At 44.0% G+C, this 21,648-nt stretch overlaps 1 protein-coding gene across 2 annotated transcripts in view; it reads right to left on the minus strand.

Moving 5' to 3' along the window:
- Positions 1–299: 299 nt before the first annotated feature.
- The window catches only part of F10 (coagulation factor X), a 35,375-nt gene continuing 14,026 nt past the window's right edge, over positions 300–21,648 (minus strand). For both annotated transcript variants that reach the window (XM_066579683.1, XM_066579684.1), the window contains exons 4-9: positions 20,597–20,621; positions 17,375–17,488; positions 16,501–16,632; positions 5,020–5,282; positions 4,552–4,669; positions 300–1,267 (exon numbers count right to left, since the gene is read on the minus strand). In XM_066579683.1, coding sequence (XP_066435780.1) covers positions 720–1,267; positions 4,552–4,669; positions 5,020–5,282; positions 16,501–16,632; positions 17,375–17,488; positions 20,597–20,621 — 1,200 coding nt within the window. In that variant the 3' untranslated portion in view covers positions 300–719. The remainder of the gene's footprint in view (positions 1,268–4,551; positions 4,670–5,019; positions 5,283–16,500; positions 16,633–17,374; positions 17,489–20,596; positions 20,622–21,648) is intronic.

Here is a 21,648-nt window from a genome sequence, read left to right on the forward strand (position 1 = left end):
TGCCTGATAATGTTGCACAACCTGTGGTATTAGAATCCTAGAATCCTAGAATGGTAGAGTTGGAAAGGACCTCCAGGGTCATTGGGTCCAACCCCCTGCTCAGTGCAGGATTCACTGCATCATCCCAGACAGATATTTGTCCAACCTTTGTTTGAACACTTCCATTGAAGGAGAACTCACCACCTTCGGTGGTAACCTGTTCCACTCATTGATCACCCTATTAGTATCTGTACTACTGTGGTATCAGTATATACTACTGTATATATTACAATTATTACCAGAGAGTAAGAGACATCACAAGCTTTAGTAAGTCAAGTTTATTAATGCTGTACATTTACTGAATTGCCACGATAATACAAAAAGCCAACAGTGATACATAGAAACCGCATCCCTAGAGCTGACATCACCAGAATCTCTATGATTGATTATACCTTCTTGCTTTTGTGTATTTTTCATTGTCAAGCATTGCACAATAAGGGGGTTTCGAGCTGTAGGCTTTGAGCTAGTATAAGTGTTACTTTCCCAATAGATATACTTTGAGCTGTGAAGATATCATTAAAATAGCATATAAAACAAATTTAAGATTTGTGTATTGCAAAACACTGTAAAGAGTGAACCAGCAAGAAACCTTTAGAGAAATGGTAACATCTTGAAATGGTATTTGGTGGAGTATATTGGTAAAGCTTCAAGGTGAGTGGGTGTGTGGAGTCTTCCTGGAATTACGCGTATTTTTTCAGCATCCCTCTAAGCCATTTATGTAATTTGGATACTTTTGTGTACACACCATACTTGCCTTGTTGTGCACAACCTTCGCCCCAGCTAACAATTCCAGTCACAAAATAAGTGTCCTTGAAAGGGGTAACATGTGGACCACCACTGTCCCCCTGACAAGCATCTTTCACTTCTTTGTCATAACCAGCACAAAACATATTATCTGTGATCGTGAATCTACTGGATTCTTTGCACGTTTGCCTAGTAATATAGGGTACATTGAGCATCTGAAGTTTTGTGGCGTGAACCCCTCGCTCATGAAGACGTCCAAAGCCACTCACCATTGCCTGCCTCTCATTCATCAGGACATCTTCAGCAAAATCAGGATCCGGGAGGCATGCCGGAATGATGTTATCAGTGAAGTTAATGGCTTCTTGTAGCTTTATCACAGCTATGTCATAGTCATAAGTTAACCTGACAAATTTAGGGTGTATAATTATCTTATCCACCTTGTGTACTGATTCACTAGCATCCTTCTTATCTGTGTTCATCTCGCCTGTAAAATGAGACAAAATGAGGTTAGTCTAATACACCAGTTGAAAGTAGATATTTGTCTCTCAAACTGATAACAACGTGGAATATAATTTTTAGTTTGGCATTATTAGTATTCCTTCTTTTTGCTTGCATATCGCCAACATTCCACAAAGCTGTGCAATCATATTCATTACACCATTCTCTACATTGTTTTGCAAAACCAATGTTTTCTTGCGATGCGAGAGTGAGTGAAAACACGTGATTATGAAATCAGTGATTTTCAATGGTTTCATACTCATTTGCGATTTTTCACTCAAGTCTCACAGCGCTAAGAAAAATCAGCGATATCGATCAAATGGAGTCGGCGGCAGCAGCGCTGGCCCCATTGAAAACATAATGAGTACATTGTGGACTTCTGCCACAGCTGTGACAACTGTGGCAGAAGTCCACGATGCTATCCCATTGCTTTAAATGGGGCCAGCGCTGCTGTGGCCCCATTAAAAAGCAATGGGTTGCAGGCAACCCCCGCAGCAATGATTTTCAGGTAAGGTATTGAAATATAAGCCCTTCCCTGAAAATCAGCCCTAGCTGTAAAAAAAATTTTTTTTAATAACCTAGAAGAGCAGTCTGGCTCTTCTCTCCAGCCCTGGCAGTCGTCTTCTGGAGGCTGGGGATTGAGAAATCCCCGCCTCCAGAAAGCATTGCCTGTGATTGGCTGTGTGAAGTGACCAATCACAGGCAGCGCACAGCTATTATGCAATGTCATCCAATCATAGGCAGCGCTGACAGCTGTGGCAGAGGATTCCTCATCCCCGCAGTCCCCACGGGGATTAAGGAATCCCCTGCTATAGCTGTGACAGCTGTGGCAGAAGTCCGTGATGCTGTCCCATTTCTTTCAATGGGACTGGCGCTACTCCAGCCGCCTCCATTGAAAACAATGAGCTATATTGCAGATTTTTCTTATGCTGCGAGGCTTGAGTGAAAAATCGCAAATGAGTATGAAACCATGGAAAATCATTGGTTTCATAATCATGCGTTTTCACTCGCTTTTGCATCGCAAGAAGACATATCGCTAGTGGGTAGGCACCCTCAGTGCTTTTAAATTGAACAAAAAGCTCTGCAGACTATGATATTTGTTCGATTAGAAAACGGAAACCTAATTGAGTGAAAGCAAACACAAAGCTTTCCTCTTGCTTTCTGTTTTTTCTTTAAAAAAACATTGAGATCAATGGAGGAAAAAACTGAACCATTTAATTCCATCTTGTTGCTCCAAAAATGAAACAGAGAGAGTGAAAACCTGAACACAGGCTAAATGTTATCTCGTACAAGCTCTAATATAACACTAATGTAATCTATGGTGGATTCTCTACTACAGAGTGACTATGTACTTTCACACAGTAAGTTTTTATATACAGTAAATACACTTTGTCGAAAAAAAATCAAACACCCCGAAGGAGTTATCGTTTCAGCATGCAGTTTAATCTCAGGCGGATGTGCAAATGATTAGAGTCGTGGTGTGATTAGTTGAACGGTGTCGCCACCTGAGGCCCTAAAAGTGGTTCCATTCCTAGACTATGAAAAGGCTCTCAGAGGCTACTTGTGTGCAGTGGACTGACTTTTCTGCTTGTGTAGAGCCCGTTGACCACTAGACTTGCCTCTATGACACAATCAACCAGACTGCTAGGAGGTATTTGGACCAGTGCATGTCCGAGGGCACACACATAAAGTGATCGGGCTCAGGACACCCTCAACAAACTAACAGTAGAGAGGATCATTGGATTGCCCAAAAAGCATGAGCAGCTCAAACTGTTTCATTGTCCCCCATCTAGAGACAGGTGGCACCATTCCGATCGGCCCCCGATGTCTGTCTGAACCATTTCCAGGTGCTTGGCTGCAGAATATTCGGTCTCATGGTGCCCATTACATGTACTGCCTTTGACACCCATGCACCATTAACTATGTTTTCAGTTACGCCTTGTCACTAGATTTATCGGCAATAGAACATGTATAGGACCATCTGGGACGCCAACTATGACAGCCTACAAGTTTACACAGTCTAGAGGCTCAGTTACAGTAAACGTGGAGCGATATGCCGCAGGATTCCATACGGAACCTGTATGCCTCCATTCCTGCCCAAATCACATCTTGTATCCAAACTAGATGGCGGCCCAGCAGGGTACTAGAGCCTCCCGTCAAGTGCTCAGTTTATGCAATAAATTATACTTTTGCTCTGATATTGTAATCACTTACTTATATTAACATTACAACACACATAGAAGGTTTCATTGGATCTGGCCAACTCCTTTCAGGGGTTTGATTTTTTTTTTTACAATGGGGGTATATAATAGATATTTTATTAGATATTGAAGCAGGAAAGCAACTGAATAACTTTCTCTTCTAGACTAATACATTACTCTTTAGGATCCCCTGTGGTATAGCTTAGTTTATATAGAAACCCTCAGCATTGTCTTTACTTTATATACCCTACTCTATTTAGAAAGTACTTGATGTCTGTAATGATATTGTATTTATATTTTGCCATCTATAATATCATTAAAGGGGTTGTGCCACAATAGACTTTTATCACCTATCCATAGAACAGATAATAAAAGTCTGATTAGTGGGGGTCTCACTGCTAAAACCCCCATGGATCCTGAGAATGGGAGTCCCATGTCGCCATGTCCTCCTCGCTGTGAGCTTACTGCCCTCTCGCAGTGAGAAGCTGATTGAATGGAGCAGTGTTCTATTATTTTTTTAGTGGGTCTGTCACAAATAGCCAAGGGTTTGTACTTGGCTATTTCCATCTGCCTCGCTGAAATGAATGGAGAGGCGCCGCACATGTTCGACCGTCACTCCTTTTAATCTGATGTAATTTCAGGTGGGTGCAGCAAGCCTACAGTGAAGACGAGAGCAGGACACAGGACCCCTGTTCTTGAGATCGCTGGAGGTCTCAGTGATGAGGTCACCTCTGATCAGACGTTTATCATCTATTTCTATGGATAGGTAATAAAAGTCTAGTGTAGTACAACCACTTTAATTGTATGGAATTGACAGTGCACTTTCTTTGACAGGAGGACAAGAGGAAAACTAACTTGAAGAAGTAATAAACAGTTTACACAATCAAAACTATGCTTATTTTGATATTGGGTTATCCAGGATTATAAAACTGGATGCTTTCTTCCAAATTCAGCGCCACCCATGTCCAAAGGTTGTGTGTGGTATTGCAACTGAGCCTTATTCACTTCAATGTTTTTCTAACTCTGCTCAACCCTTTTTTAATTAGTACTTACTGACTGGGGTACTTACCTACGACAACTTTGAAGTACTTTGTCTGATTCATGCAGTGTGCTGCTGTAAGGACAAACTGCTTGGACAGGATCGTTCCTCCACAGAATGGTTCTTCGTCTTCACTCAACAAGACAGCCTGCATGGATTTACCAGACTATATTTTAGAGGTATAACTGCTACACAAATGACTAATATATTCTCTGTAATTTTTTTTCATTCAAAGGGTTTGTCCTAAAATAGAGGTTTAGGACATGTCAAACAGAAATTTCATAAAAATCTGTCTGAGCAGTTGGCTGGGAGCTTCACGGAGGTGAAGCCAACACCAGTTCTAGCCCAGAATGAAGAGTGAGGGCTTTCAGAATGTACCCATTCATAAATATGTTGCCCTAAACGAGTTACATTTCATTATATGTCAAATATAACTCTTCTCAGGACACTAGTTAGAAATATTGGCATTTAATTAAATTCACATCATTTGTTAGTTACCTGCCATGGACATTCTCCAAATTTGCAGTCTCTTCCACCCACAATTCGCTCATTTGGGTTATAGTCATCCTCTGATTCGTTTAAAGGAGAGTCAGGACGGATATCTTCACGCTGGATGTTTTCATTGAGTGGTGAGGCGTTAGTAGGACTTACAGTAATATTGTTTATGTGAGAACCATTCGTGTGGTTTGCGCGATTTTCAGCTTCCGCAGGTGCTGCCCGTTTGACTCTGAAGCCAGCTCTTTTCCCGCAGGAGTATTTGTCTGTATCACACAGTCAAGATTATAAAGTTATGGAAGAGAACAAATCCTTACAATGAGAAAATAGAGGAAATGTTCACAAATAATGCACATTTATGCTGTATGTTTTTATGAAGCAAACAAATGAATTTTTGTGTTTTCAATATTACAATGACCAATGGGACACTTTAAGTATATATATTGATCTAAAAAAGTTAAAGGGCTGTAAGTAGGAGGCATTTAGAGTGAATTGTCTGTTAAAGAGGTGTACCCATCCAGGTCAAGCAGGGCTGAGATAGGAAGATCATTAATTACAAGAAGGCTGGGATGATGGAAACAGCCAAACTTGGCTAAGACGTTTTTGGAACTCCCATAGAAGTCGATGGGAGTGACGCAAACAGTGTAGCACAATGAGACACACTTTTTCCATAGCTCCTGAGTTATGGAAACAGCATAGTTTGCTGTCCTACACTGTTTGCATAACTCCTATTGACTTCCATGTAAGTTACAGCCTAGGGCAGGGCACTTAGCTATTCCTGTTATTCCAATCACCACTGGCCACAGCATTCACTGGGAGACCTAAATCAAAATAGGTGCAGGTATCAGAGGTGGAATCTGCACCTACCAGACTTCTATGGCGTAGAAATGCTATAAAGGTCTGGGAGAGGAATACCCCTTTAATTACAATTGGTGCTCTGTACTTCAGATATTCCAAAGGGAGTTAATAAAAAGAGAAGGGTTGAGCTCTTTCTACTGCTGTTGCATAGGAAAATAAGCTTTCCTTATAGGTAAAAATAAATAATATAAATGAAGGTGCTGCCAGTCCACTAATGCCGAACCGTTTGTAACGGAATGTGACTATTAGATTGAAAGCGATTGAAACAATTTGTTCTGCAGAATGATAGCGAGAATAGGATAAACCTCGGCTATATCCCGTACCTATCACAGTGATTTCGGAGAAAGGGTCTGCGCCCCCAAAATGCGTGACAGTGTTGGCTGTTCTTTAAACCTTTAATAAAGAAGAACCGTGTAAAACTACCTACTCGAATACCATTTTAAGAGAGTTTCCCCTGCATGGCCACCATTTTTGCACGATTCCTTTCAATCTACACCAATGCAGCACTTCCTGGAACTGAAAGACTATGCATAATTTTGCATCCATTTTTGCTGCTCCCAAGAAAGTAAAAATGAAAGAACTTTGTAAATAGCCTTGGTTAAAAATATATACCAACTTCCATCTGAAACTCTTATGAAGACTTATATGTCTTCAGGGTTTCAGACTAAAAGTGACTGATCCTGCACTCATGTATTACTCTGCTGCTTCTATCCCTTCTTCTTCCTATCAGTGAAAGAAGAGGCAAAAGGAGTGCCAGGTTACTGCGGGATCAGACTACACAGCGGTTGCACCGGGGCCCAGGAGCCTTAGGGGGCACATAAGGCCTCTCTTCTCCTCCATATAGGAAGCCCAGTACTATGATTAAGGCATTATAGTTGGGGGCCCTGTTACAGGTTTTACATTGGGGTCCAGAAGCTTCAAGTTACACCTCTGGGCAGGTATAATGCTGTATTATTATTCACTTTGTTAAATAGGATGTGTCCTGGCACTCTCCAATGTTGTCCAGTCAGTGCTAACAGTGTCAGACTGTGTAGGTAAAATGAAAAGGTTTTGGTACTGTGTCAGCCAGTAGAACAAAATGATTTTGCTCCCAGTAGGAGAAAGAAACTAATTCAGCAGATATAATACTTTTTACCTAAAAACTGAAATACACTTGAGCCTCTTCATCAGTCTGGTGTAACAAAGTATATCTGAACAATATATATATATAGAGAGAGAGAGAGAGAGAGAGAGAGAGAGAGAGAGAGAGAGAGAGAGACTGAAGGGGTTGATTATAGACGGTCACTATATTTCGCCTGGATTCAGATATTACGCCCATTAGGTGTGAAGGGAGTTCGGGTTTCACTATGTGAGACAGAGGAATAACCAGGGAATGCAATGTGATCTCTAGCAAAGGTAGTTGCTGGAGATGTTTTTGGTAAAATGTGTTTGGGGCCTGTTTTTTTTGGAATGGATGGCAGGCGCAGTAGTGGGGCTGTCCATTCCACTCCCTCCACTCCAGGTCTTATTTTGGGGAGACAAGCTTCTCAGGTGCAGAGGCTAGACCATTAGCGGGTCCATAAAGTCTGCAAAGCTGCAGACAAAGTGAGGCTGGGTGCAGCTAAGTTTGCTGGAAACTGCTGGTCTCAAGAGATGTTTTTCCATACCAAGGTAAAAAGGAACTGGACTTGGAGCTGAGTCGCATTTTGCTGGAGCTCCGTCTTCCCCACGCCTAAAACACTAAAAAAAAGCATCCAGACCCGAAAATCAGCAGCCCAGAAGGCAGAAATGGGCAAGAAGAAGAGGGGGACCAGCGTTCTAAGAAGAGAAGAGGAGGATTTAGGCTCGCTGGACCGCTTCATCACAGCCGCCGGTGACCGCCGCAAGCTGCAGGAGGAGAAGAGCGGGAAACGGCCCCCGGCAGTCCAGCCAAGAGAAGGGAGAAGACGCTGACCGGAGGACGGAGGGGACCCGGACCAGAGCGACTACTCACCCAGCAAGTCTCCCGACGGATCACCGCACACCAGCCCGCCACCACCTTCAGCTCGGCCAGACAGGAGGGCGCCGGGAGAAAGCGCGCGACCGCGCCGACACTCCGAGCCCTCAGACAGCACCTGCGGAGGACTGACAGCTGGCTCCGTCTCCCCACAGAGCATGAGGTACTCACCGCCACTGACAGCCGCGGAGACAGAGGCACCGAAGCAACTGCGCCGGGAAGCCCCACCGGAAGTGTGGGTCCGGCCGCCATCTTCTCCGGCCGCAAAACCGGAAGTGGAGGGAGATCAGGACACCGCAGCAGGGGGAGCAGCGGGGAGAGGCGCCGAAGCACGGGGGACACCTGCAAAGGACACAGGTACAGGAGGGGAGAAGCACGGGAGCCCTATAACCCCCAACACGAATAAGCCGCCACCCACACCCACCAGGGGCCCTGAGGTGCCCAAAAGGGGACATGCGGAGGCCTCAAAACAGGCACATAAACCCCAAGACCCCCCACAAGAAAGCGAGGAGGAGTGGGCAGCCTCCCCCGGACCTTCACCTAGACCCCAGGGAAATAGAGGGGCAGAACACCCTAAAGATACTGGAGACCCCGATTGGTGGGCCCCCCCCACAAAGAGCACATGAAGGGGCAATACCTAAGAGAAAAGGGGGGAGAAATGGAGAGCTGCCGCGCACACCCACACCCCAGCTAGGAGACAACACTCCAAGCGTAGGGCAGCATATGGCCATGCCCAGCAACTCATCACAACAGGACACACAGCGAACAGAAAAGCGCCCCACGAACAGAAACGCGCACCAATCCCAGAGTAGAACCAGTAACCAGACAAGATCAACCGAGTCGGACTCAGATGACTGGAATTGGAAGGAGCACCTTAGAGCTATCCCAACCAAGGGTGACCTGGACAACCTGTTCGCTCAATTCGCCTCATCACAAAAATCTGCCCTAGAAGCCTTACAAAAAGAAATCCACCAGATGGGACAACGACTGATGGAAACGGAGGAGACTCAAGAACAAGTATTCCAGCGCATAGACGAACATCACGACATCCTATGCAAACACGCGAGTCAAATTGCGGAGCTCACAACTCAATTAGGTGACATAGAGAATCGCCACAGGCGCAACAACTTGAGGATAAGGGGATTAGGAGAGGAAGTAGAGAACAAACACTTGGAGGCATGGGCACAAAAATGCTTCGGTGAACTCCTGAACAGAACCCCGAACGACCCAATCGAAATAGATAGGATACATAGAGCGCTAGGCCCGAGATCAATAGACCCTGAAAGACCGAGAGACATGGTGTGCAGGATCCACTTCTATAAGGAAAAAGAAGAGATCCTACGCCAGATCAGATCCAAGGGCCCGATAAAGTTCCGAGAAAGAAACCTCCTGATACTGCCGGACCTCTCCAAAAGAACACTTCAACAACGGCGAACACTGAAGCCTCTATTGACAATACTAAAAGAAAAAGAAATCCCGTATAGATGGGGATATCCCTTCCAATTGATAGCGGGCACAGGGAGCGAGACAGCCATATTCAGATCACTGGGAGATCTACCCAAGTTCCTCTCAGCATTGAAAATCCCGATGGTGTTGCTACCGGAGTGGCAAAAAACAAGCGCCCCGACGCCCTCCCCCCCCCCTAGGGGCCAATGGCAGGTGGTCAACCACGGGCGCAAACAGCCACATAAAGAAGACAGAACTCGTCCACCAAGAGAACACCCCAAATGAGTCTGATACAACCGGACACAGGCAAGAGATTTTACCGAACCTCGAATATCACCCCCGGAGGGAAGGACCTAAAGAACTCACAAAGTAGAGACATTGCCCCCAGCAAGGTTCCCGAAAACCGACACAGAATATCCAGCCTATGACAACATAAGGGGACTGCTAAAGGAACCATCTAACCCGACAAAGGAGGACTGACCAACCGAACCTCAAGATGGACACGCAGTCTCCCGGGAATCTTGACCCAGGACCTCGGGCAACCGGGCCACTCTTTTATACTTTGAATCCTTCTACCATTTCCAACCTGTTCTATTTCTAACTAACAGTATTTCTAACTAACAGTATGCCTTCTAAACATCACAGTCAGAGGGTCCTCTCTGCCTCCCTCTAAAACAAGAAGCCCCTTCTCCTTTCCTTCATACTAATATTCAAATAATCACTTATTCACCCTCTCTAGTGTGTCCCACCTATTTGTCCCTCTTAGTCTAACCTTAAACGGGTCTGGATGCCCACCACAACTTTCAATAATAGACGTGGAGTGGGGAGGCGTGGCTCTCGGACTCGATCTACCCAGCCACCCCCCCATTAGGGACCGCAGCATCACACTGCTGCATAGACGTTAGCCGTCTATAAATGTAGAATGCTTTCCACAATTGAACGCAAAATTAACTGTTGTTTTCTTGTCATTGCTCATATGTGGACTTATGTTTCCCCCCTTTCCCCCCCCCCCTCTCTACCCTCTCGTGTTCCCCACACCCTCCCCCGTTCCAGGTTATACCCGCAGGAACGATAAGGTGCCAAGATGCCCACCACAAACTACGGATACCTCCAACAGATTCCAATGGCCAACCTGACGATATGCTCTTTTAATGTAAAGGGCCTCAATTGTCCCAACAAGCGTAACCAAGTGCTGTACAGGCTCCACAGGAAAGGGGTGATGATAGCGATGCTCCAAGAGACACATTTCCCACGCACCGGCACGCCGGACTGCAACAGGAACAAATATTACCCCAAGTGGTTTCACTCTACCCATCCCGAAAACAAAACCTTTGGGGCCTCGATAGCATTTCACAAATCAATAGCCCCAGAGGTACTGGCACAAAAGTCTGATGAAGAAGGGAGGTACATATTCCTGAAAATACTCATCGCCAACAAAATTTTTACAATTGCCAATTTGTATTTTCCTAACCAGGGACAGGTGGGGTTTGCTTCCAGAGCTCTTCGGGGGCTTGCAGAATTCGCAGAAGGATCACCGATCGTGCTAGGCGGTGATTTCAACATGTGTATGGAACCCCGACTGGACTCCTCCATGGGACGCTCAACATTATCCAAAGCAGCCTTTCGTAAGGTACAGAGGATATTAGTGAGTATGGACCTGATCGACCTCTGGCGCATCCTCCACCCGGGTAAGCGTGACTACAGCTTTCACTCGATGGCACATAACTCGTACAGTAGAATTGACTACATCTTTGTTTCACACGGTCTGCTCGACGGAGCCCCCAAGTGTTCCTTAGACATATTCCTTTGGTCTGACCACTCCCCGATATTTGCATCATTGGGCTCGGGGGACACGGGGGGGGACACGTACTTGGCGGCTCAACGACAGCCTGCTCAAAGACACCGCATGTGCACAGGACATCAGAAAAACTATAGAAAATTTTAAGAAGGATCATGAATCAGACCCCACAAGCGCCCCAATAAAATGGGAAACTCTAAAATGCGTGTTGAGAGGTGTCTTCATCTCACATAGCGCAAGGATCAAAAGAGACCACACCGCACGCCTCACCCAATTAATACGGGATCTTAACATAAAGGAAATCTCTAACAAAACAGCGTCGTTGGCCACTCTACAAGCAGAGATATCGGATCTCCGGCACAAAATCCTAGACATATTAGATCAAAGAGCATTATGTAATAGAGACAAACTGAAAGCCGGTTATTACGAATACGGGGACAAGTGCGGTAGCTGGCTTCCCAAAGTTCTACATCAAAGAATGGTACATCCACACATACACTCCATTAACTCAGCGATAGGGGGGAGGGTCCACGCTCCACAAGAAATACTAGGGGAATTCAGATCATTTTACTCCAAACTATATAACATACGTGAGACTGAGGAGGGAGCAGGGACTCAAAATGCACAAAGGCTATCAGAATATCTGGATTCTCATGGCCCAGGGCCCCTCCTGCCAGAGGAATCCGAGGGTCTAGAAAAGGACTTTGAGCCAGAGGAACTTAAACAGGTGCTTTCAGAAACTAAACCAGGGAAAAGCCGGGTTCTCCCCGAGATTTTATAAGACTTGTGGAGACCTGATCTCAGATATGCTACTTAAAGCCTTCAACGAGGTATCAGGGGGCTGCCCCTTCCCACCTCAAGCCCTTCAGGCCCACATCGTCCTGATACCCAAACCCGGAAAGGACCCCCTGTCGTGTGGCAGTTACCGACCAATTTCTCTCATCAACTGTGACTTAAAAATATTTTCAAAAATGATAGCAAATAGGTTAAATCCTACAATCCCCCGAATTATCCATGGAGACCAGGTGGGCTTCGTTTTGGGGAGAGAAGCGAGAGATAACTCCATAAAGACCCTGGCCTTGATCGACCGGGCAAGAAAGAAAAGAATCCCATTATGCCTGTTATCTGTAGACGCTGAAAAAGCGTTCGACAGAATCAGTTGGAAATTCCTAGAAGCAACCCTCCGCAAGGTGGGACTCGGACCAAGAGCTCTAGCCCGGATAATGGCCCTCTATCATCGCCCCTCGGCACAGGTCAGGGTCAATGGCAAGTTGTCAACCCCGTTTGAGGTTAGGAATGGCACACGACAGGGGTGTCCCCTATCCCCCACATTATACATTTTAGTCATGGAAGCATTAGCTAATGCAGTTAGGAAAAATCCCTCAATACGTGGAATACAGACTGGTAGGGAGGAACGAAAGCTATCACTGTACACAGACGACCTCCTGTTGTATGCCACCGAACCACATGTAAGCTTCCCCAATATCATACAAGAGTTCGCCACTTTCGGCAAGCTTAGCAACTATAAAGTAAATGCCCAGAAATCTGTAGTCTTAAATATCACCATCCCACAACAGGAGGCCAGTAACATGGCCGCAGCCTTCCCATATAAATGGAGAAACGACTCACTCAAATATCTGGGAATTCATATCCCAGCTGACCCAATTCAGCTGTTCGAACTGAATTACAAGCCGTTACTACTGACCCTGAAAAAGGACATGGAAGGTTGGACTAGAGGCTCGCTGTCATGGTTTGGCAGAATGAGCGCAGTTAAAATGGATATCCTTCCTAGGATACTATATACCTTGCAATCAGCACCATGTAACCCCTCGAGAATCTTCTTCGACAGACTGAGACGTTTGATACTTCGGTTCATATGGAGGGGAGGTTCTAAAAGACTCAGTTATAAAAGCCTGTCCAAGCCAAAATCTAAGGGAGGGGCGGGCCTACCCAACTTTAACCTCTACCATAAAGCCACTATAGGAACCCTAATACTAGACCTACACCACCACGAATCAGATAAATTATGGGTACAAATCGAAAACGAGAATAACACCTTTTCACCAAAAGGAGCATTTTGGATCCCGAAAGGGGTCAATTGGGAGAAAGCGGAGGCTTCAAGTCTGATGACCACCCTCCTGGGGGCATGGAAAGGGGGCTGCAGGACAACAGTCCCGGGTCCCCTCACCCCTCTAACCGGAAACCCTCAGATCCCTGCAACACTAGGCATTCGCAGCCTGGGATTCCTACCCCTCGGAACGGAAGCTAAAATAGGGGAGGTGATAGACACTCAGGGCGTGCGCGACCTGGCGAACATGCAGGGAACAGGGGGAATTCCCCCGGGCTCATGGATGCAATACCTACAGATTCGTAGTTACCTGGGGAGGGTGAGACCTGAACAGGGGTGGAACCTAAACCTTACCCCGTTTGAGAAATTATGCAGTGGGGAAGAGGCGCCGAGGCATACCGTGTCAATACTGTACAGTCAGCTACTGGAGGAGAGACTTGATGGTCATACCCCCAGGTGGATCACTGCGTGGGAGGAGGTCCTGGGCAGATCCTTCCCTGGAGAGCTCTGGAGCAAAGCATTCCAACACACCCATAAGATGTCGGTGGCCAGTAGGCTGCAGGAACTGAACTTTAAAATACTATCAAGATGGTACATGACACCAGAGAGGCTTCGCTCCCTCTTCCCATCAGCCTCAAATACCTGCTGGCGATGCCTTGGGGAAGTGGGCTCGATGCTACATATATGGTGGGAGTGCCCCATGATCAGGCCCATCTGGCGAGACATGGAAAAATTATACGGGAAGGTGTGCAGGGAATCACTGACCCTGACACCAGAGGTGGCACTTCTATCCATTCCTCCCTCAGGAACCCACTCGCTCAAAATATGGCCTGCTGAAATTCTTTATCATGGCTACGAGGCAGGTAATACCCAGATTCTGGAAACAGGACACGGAAATCCCCAGAGGCGCGTGGGTAGGGGCAATGGATGAAATAGAAAGATTAGAGAGACTGAGATCACAGGACGACGTAACCGGACGAGAGAATTTCTACCGCACCTGGGTAGCCTGGATAGACACACGTAACTCTCCCGTATTCACTAGGTGGCTACGGGATGGCAACTGTGAATAAAAACCAAAGGGTTTCAACCTGGATTCCCCCCCCCCCCCCCTGACCTCGCTTTCCCCCTAATATCTTACCCCCCCCACCTTCCCGTGTCTGTCAAGTAACAGAAGAGAATTTACACAAAATAACACTGTTTTTCATAATGTTTTTTTTAATAGTTGCAACAATCAGTTTGAGACGTGAATTTCACGCCCTAATGCTACTTGTTAAGTAATGTTATACATGCAACAAAAATCAATAAAATATGTTGAAACAAGAAGGAACTGGACTTTTGTGCAAATTGGTCTGTGTTCGTGTGGCTGCAGCTAGCCGTAAGATATAGTCAGGGAAGGACTCTGTTTAGCAAGTGCTGGATAAGCAGAAGGCTGAAGGACCTGCAGTGACGTCATTGTTGTGGGAAGAGCCAATGTGCAGTTTGGTAGAAAGTACTGTATATTGGACAAGCGACAGCTGCCACTAGGACTCTATTCCTCTTCTGATGAAAAGGCCCAGGCCGCCTTGAAAGCCTGCACTGCTATCATCATTTTATTTGTTAGCGATTAAAAGGTATCATATGTATAAGATTACTTTTTCTTTCTTTAGGTAACTTTACATGACTGTCGTCCCACAGAACTCTGCTTTACACAGGAGTGATAGTCATTCAAGTGAATAGAGGCAGACCAGCTGGGGATCATGCCGGCTCGCTGGCCTCCAATCACAGTAAACCGTTTACACAGCCACTTGCTTTTTAGGTCTGCTATAAACCAAGTGATTCCGACATGTCTTTTCTTGCTCAGTGCCCTGTTGGCAGCTGCTTGTACATGGAACAATTATTGCCTGAATTTGCTGTGCCTAGTGAGAATTTTGGCAATTATCACCCCATGTAAAAAGAGCAATAACAGACTGTAAAGGGACACACCCCATAAGCAATGAGAAATGGACTCCCAGTTGCACTCTTATTCATATATTTCCAGGAGGAAATCTTGCAACTATGTTAACTATATTGGATTCTTAGCTCAGAAAAAAGGAATAATAATAAAATGTCCCAAAAACACGATTATCTTGGTATAAAACAATGATCAGCAGAGGAATGGAATGATCACCTTTTCAGAAGACCACTGAAAATACTTGAGTAGACATTTAAAGGGATTGACTGGTTACTTGACAATGGCTTTTCAATAGGACCCCCTTGGATAAAATAACAAACTCAGATATACTTACCTCTCCGCGGCCGTTAGAATCTAGCGCTGCAGCCTGCTGCGGCACAGAGATTTCTGTGACAGATGATGTCACCGGAAATCAGGTGATCACTGCAGCCATTCACCTGGCATCAGAGCTCACATCCTGAGCGCCATGATGCCAGGAGATCAAGAACGTGACACTGCAGCCTGTCATTGGCAGCGGCGATCACATGATTTCTTGTGGCATCATCTGTCACAACAAACCCCTGAATTGCAGCAGGTAAGTATCTCTTTGTTTATTGTTTTATCCCAGGGGGTTTTATCAAAAGGGGTTGACCAGGAACCAGACAACCCTTTTAGGAAGGCTGTATGCCTGTTTTCTGGTAAAGTAAATTTGCAAAATTTTGTAGAAGAGCCACTTGCACAAAAATTTTATGACTTTTCAGCCACCTGGGCCAACTCCGCCCCTTTTTAGAAAAATGTGTGAGCTTGCCAGGAGGGGCGTGGCCACCTCGCACCAATAGATTTATGTATAATTTACAACAGAAACTGGTCGGGACCAGGTGTATATTTCTATGAAGGCGCACAGAGCTTCGAGGGATGCGCTAAATGCATTAAGAGATGTGCGCATTTTCATGTATTCAGTGCACCATATGCTGGGGGGAAAAATGAATCAGTACAGATAAAACAAACCAATTGCTTAACTAAAATAGTGACTCCAAATTTGTTTTAATCAGATTGGCAACATTGAAATTTGCAGAATTGATTGTGAGAAAATGGCCACACTCGCAGAAAATGTGATGCAGTATGTTGTTCATGCCACCAAAGCTGCCAATATGGAAGTATACTGACTTTCAAGTGGAATTAAAAAAAGCTTTCCCTATAAGTTAAGGATGTGGTTCAGTTTTATCAGTACTGGTTAATTTTTTTATGATTTTTTATTTCTTTTTTTAATAAGGTGCACAATTTCTAGACACCCTGTATTAGAATAAAATATTACATAACAAAGTCCTCAGTTATTAGTTAAATGGGCCAGTCTATTTCTGTAAAACTTAGAATTAACAAAATACACTTACAATTCAAATTAGACCGTGATCTAGACTGACATTGCTTACCAGTTGCAACACAGGATTTCCCGTCATCCCCAAGTTTATAGCCAGCGGTACAAGAGCAGACAACATCTCTGTCTTCTATCTTGCAGTACTGATCACAGCCACCATTGTTTAGACTGCACATCTTTTGTATAACTGGAAAAAAATGTAGATGTAAGTGTGTGTCCAATTTGTTATCACCCTTATATAACAGCATTGGCGTGGCTATAGGGTTGCAGGGGTCGCAGTTGCGACCTGGCCCCCACTTGCCACTGTAGCGCAGCACCCATGAGAAAATGCCCCTCAGCAACTCTAGCCTATTGTCTGCACATCTGACTTTTCCCCCAGCCATGTGTTCTCAGTGCTGGACAAAGTGGTGAAAGAGTCAGGCATGATATAACCTGGGTATTTCCTGTATATAATAATGTATGTACAGCTAGTATAAATGACCTCCAAATAGGAGTAAATGAGGTGAAGAGGTGTCCATGCATGAGTGCAGCTATCTTGATTGTAGTTTACAGGATTACTAACAATCGCCTGTTTCAACATAAACTACAATGGAGAAAGCTGCATGCATGGTGGCAACCTCTCCGCAGGTCTGATCGGGTTAGAAGGAGACCCCATTCTCTTGATATATGGGAGTTCTGGAAGTGGAATTAGATTCTTTCAGACAATTGTGGCATACACGTACAATTTGCCATGCATATCTCAGATGGTAATATCCATTTAAGTTTTATTGTAGCCCTTAGAAGTGGTTCAATCTGATATTATGTCCCTTGGACAAGGAAATTTGCATGCTTTAAACTAAGATTGCCATGCCTCCTCTAGCTATTCTGTACATATCATGGTAACATGTATCTATACACAGTAGTTAGATATAGTAATTCTATAGTCTTACCTATTTCACAAGTTTTACCCTCAAATCCAGAACTGCAGAGACATGTGAATTCACCAACTCCATCTTTGCATGACCCACCATATTGACAAGGATTACTGGAACACTGGTCACCATCTACAATACAAGCAAATAATTAATTGCAGAGTTATGGACTGACTTTAGGGGTCTGGTCTGGTGTATGTATTAATTTCGGTGTCTAGGGTCTGAATTAATTTATGGGTCTGATCTGAGTTTATTTAGATGTTTAGTTTAGGCTATGCTTTACTGCAGAAGTCTGGTCTAGGGTCTGATTTAGTAATATAGTATGTTAGGCTGAATGAAGACAATATCCATCTAGTTCAGCCTGCTTCTACCCTCCTTGCTGATCCAGAGGAAGGCCAACGAGGCAGATGCCAATTTAGCTCATTTGGAGGAAAAAATTTCTTCCCGACTCCACAATGGCAGTCAGAATAATCCATGGATCAACGTTTTGATACTTCCTACCTTACTCCAAGACCCGGATCAACAACCCCGTCGGTCACCTAATGTCTATATCCTGTAATATCATAGCACTCTAGAAAGGCATCTTCTCCCCTCTTAAACACCTTTATCGCTCAGGCAGAGAGTTCCACAGTCTCACTACTCTTACAGTAAAGAACCCCTTTTTATGTTGGTGATAAAACCTTCTTTCCTCTAACCGTAGAGGATGCTCTCATGTCACCATCATAGTCCTGGGTATAAACAGATTATGGGAAAGATCCTTGTATTGTCCCCTCATGTATTTATACATTGTGTGATCACCGTTTGCCTTCAAAGCTGCATCAATTCTTCTAGGTACACTTGCACCCAGTTTTTGAATGAACTCAGCAGGGAGGTTGTTCCAAACATCTTGGAGAACTAACCACAGATCTTTTATTGACGTAGGCTTTCTCAAATCCTTCTGTCTCTTCATGGCATCCCAGACAGACTTGATGACATTAGGATCAGGACTCTGTGGGGTCATATCATCACTTTCAGGACTCCATGTTCTTTTCTATGCTGAAGATAGTTCTTAATGACATATTGGCTGGATGTTTGGGGTTGTTGTCCTGCTGCAGAATAAATTCAAAGCTTGTCAGATGCCTCCCTGATGGCATTGCATGATAGATATGCATCTGCCTGTATTTCTCAGCATTGAAGACACTATTAATCCTGACCAAATCCCCAACTTCACTTGCTGAAATGCAGCCAAAACTTGCAGGGAACTTCCACCATGCTTCACTGCTGCCTGCAGACACTCATTATTGTACCGCTCTCCACCATGCTTCACTGTTGCCTGCAGACACTCATTATTGTACCGCTCTCCGCCATGCTTCATTGCTGCCTGCAGACACTCATTAATCTACCACTCTCCACCATACTTCACTGCTGCCTGAAGACACTCATAAATGTACCACTCTTCACCATGCTACACTGCTGCCTGACGGCACTCATTATTGTACCACTCTCCACCATGCTACACTGCTGCCTGCAGACACTCATTATTGTACCGCTCTCCATCATGCTTCACTGCTGCCTGCAGACACACATTTTTATACCACTTTCCACCATGCTTCACTGTTACCTGCAGACACTCATAATTGTATTGCTCTCCACCATGCTTCACTGTTACCAGCAGACACTCACTATTGTACAGCTTTCCGACCCTTCAGCAAACAAACTGCCTTTTGTTACAGCCACATATTTCAGATTTTGACTCATTAGTCCAAAACAGCTGCTGCCATTTAGCTGCACCCCAGTTTCTATGTTTTCATGCATAATTGAGTCACTTGGCCTCGTTTTTATGTCAAAGGTATGATACTTTGGCAACAATTATTCCATGAAGACCACTTCTGGCCAGACTTCTCCGAACTGCAGATGGGTATAGCTGGGTCCCACTGGTTTCTGCCAGTTCTGAGTTGATGGCACCGCTGGACATCTTCTGACTTTAAAAGGAATAAAGCATGATGTGTCTTTACTTACATCTTCTGCACTAAGTTTCCTTGGCTGTCTACTGAATCTATGGTCTTCAACATTGCCTATTTCTGTGTGCTTCTTCAAAAGATGTTTGAAAAGCACATCTTGAAACCCCAGTCTGCTTTGAAATCTTTGTTTGGGAGAGACCTTGTTGATGCAGTATAATACCTTGTGTCTTGTTGCTGTGTTGAGTCTTACCATGGTGTATGACCTGTAACATGAAGCTGTCTTCCAGAACCTCACCTTTAAAGCAGAGTTTGGCTGTTCCTTACCCAGTTGCAAGCTTCCTACACAGCTGTTTCTATTTTAGTTAATGACTGTGTTTCAAACTACATATTAAAATAATGATCATTATAACCTGTGTAGTAAAACTGGTTGATCATACACCTGCTACAAAATCACGGACTTTGTGCAAACATACTTTGAAGAATTGATGCTGTTTTGAAGGCAAAGAGTGGTCATACCAAATATTGATTTAGATTTATTTTTTGTTTACTTTTAATGTTGTTGATTGACAAAAATAAACTATTAACACTAACATTTGTAGGTATTCTTATATTCCCACCTCCACCCAAAACATCTACACAGTACTGTATGTTAAACTCAGCTGCAAGGATTTTTAAATTAACTTAACCTACTATATTAAATCTGTAATGAACAAGAATGTATGTGTGTATATATAATATATGCCCTTGATCACCAAGATGGGTATGGAGCAGGCTCAGAAGCTGAGTCAATGCATCTAAGCTCTTAGCAGAGCGAGGGACCCCCATTGCACCATAGGCTCCTCCTGCAACATGATCTAGGAGTGGGGATGGATTGCCATTGATGGAATAATAAAAAGTTATAGATCAACTTTCTTTTTTATTTAATTTTTTAAAGTAGTAAAACATTTTTTTAATTAATACATTTAGTATTGGCCTAATCATATCATCAAGCGAGCATGTAATTATTACAGCATCACTAATGTAGTGAAAATAAAACCCTTTTTTTTTTCATTTTACCGCACTTAATTTTTTTATGTTCAAAAAGTATTTTATTAGAATTTTTCGCAAGATACATCTTATGACATCTATTCCATGACGAACAATTTAATTTTTTTTAACCAGAGGTTCCAATGCAGATGTGAAACCAGCCTAACAAATTGAATATAATAATATACAATATAATATCATTATTGCTTTACCTTCTACTATGACAAATGCATCTCATCACAAGCCTATGTGCAAAACTATATTGCATACTCACCAACATGCTTGCTCCAAAATTCTCTCTGATAAAGAGACAATGCGAAAAGTTAAAAAATGTCAATAAATGTTTTAGCTTTACTAAGTAATATTAAATACTCTTCTATAAAAAAGACAAAAGTATTACAAAGGTGATACCTTTACTAGCTAACCAGAAAAACTATATTTGCAAGCTTTCAAAGCTACTTAATGCCACTTCATCAGTCAGATTATGCCTGCACTTCCTGTCCAGCGTGAAGGCAGGGAAAGGTAAGTATTATTGGGGGTCACTGTGGCTAGTGGCACTAAGGTGGTACATTGCAGTTGGTGATATTGAAGAACTTTCCAACAAATAGAAAAACATTTCTACGCTCTCCCCAAAACACCACCACAACTGTCCATAGGTTGTGTGTGAGATTGTAGCTTAGCTCCATTGAAATGAATGGGAACAGAACTGCAATACCACACACAAACTATGAACAAGGATGTGTTTGGAAGAAAGCAGCCATGTCTTTCCAATGCTGGACAACCCCTTTAGTAGGAAGCATTGTGACTGGTGGCACCAAGAAGCAGCACCATCACTGTAACACTTATGAGGGATACTATAGTTGTCACTGCTATGAGGATCACGTCACAGCCATGGTGGGCGCTTTCGCTATCACTACTATAGTGGGCATTGATGCTGGTAATAATGGGGAACACCATGGCTGTTACTGTTTCAGCAGCCACTGTGGATGTCTTTGCCATGAGGATATTGAGGCTGTCACGGTTCAATTGTAAGTAACTCAAAAGAACACTATGGGCAAAACTAGGGAATCTGTTTATGACACAAGATGTCACTCTTCAGTTTTCTTTTACGTCACAGACTAATAACTGTCCATCAAACATACAATTATATCAACTGATAGTAGGGTAAAAGGCATGGGAAATGAATTCTCTTTGCATTGCTTTATTGGTTGCAACTAGGTTATACCATAATGGCCATCTGGGAATGGAAAATTTTCATACAGCAAATTAAAATTTGACAGTAAATTAGATTTAAAGAAAAACTCTCATTTACATTTTATTTTAGGG

The sequence above is a fragment of the Eleutherodactylus coqui genome, chromosome 1 (genome assembly GCF_035609145.1).
Source record: "Eleutherodactylus coqui strain aEleCoq1 chromosome 1, aEleCoq1.hap1, whole genome shotgun sequence".
Lineage (NCBI taxonomy): Eukaryota > Metazoa > Chordata > Amphibia > Anura > Eleutherodactylidae > Eleutherodactylus > Eleutherodactylus coqui.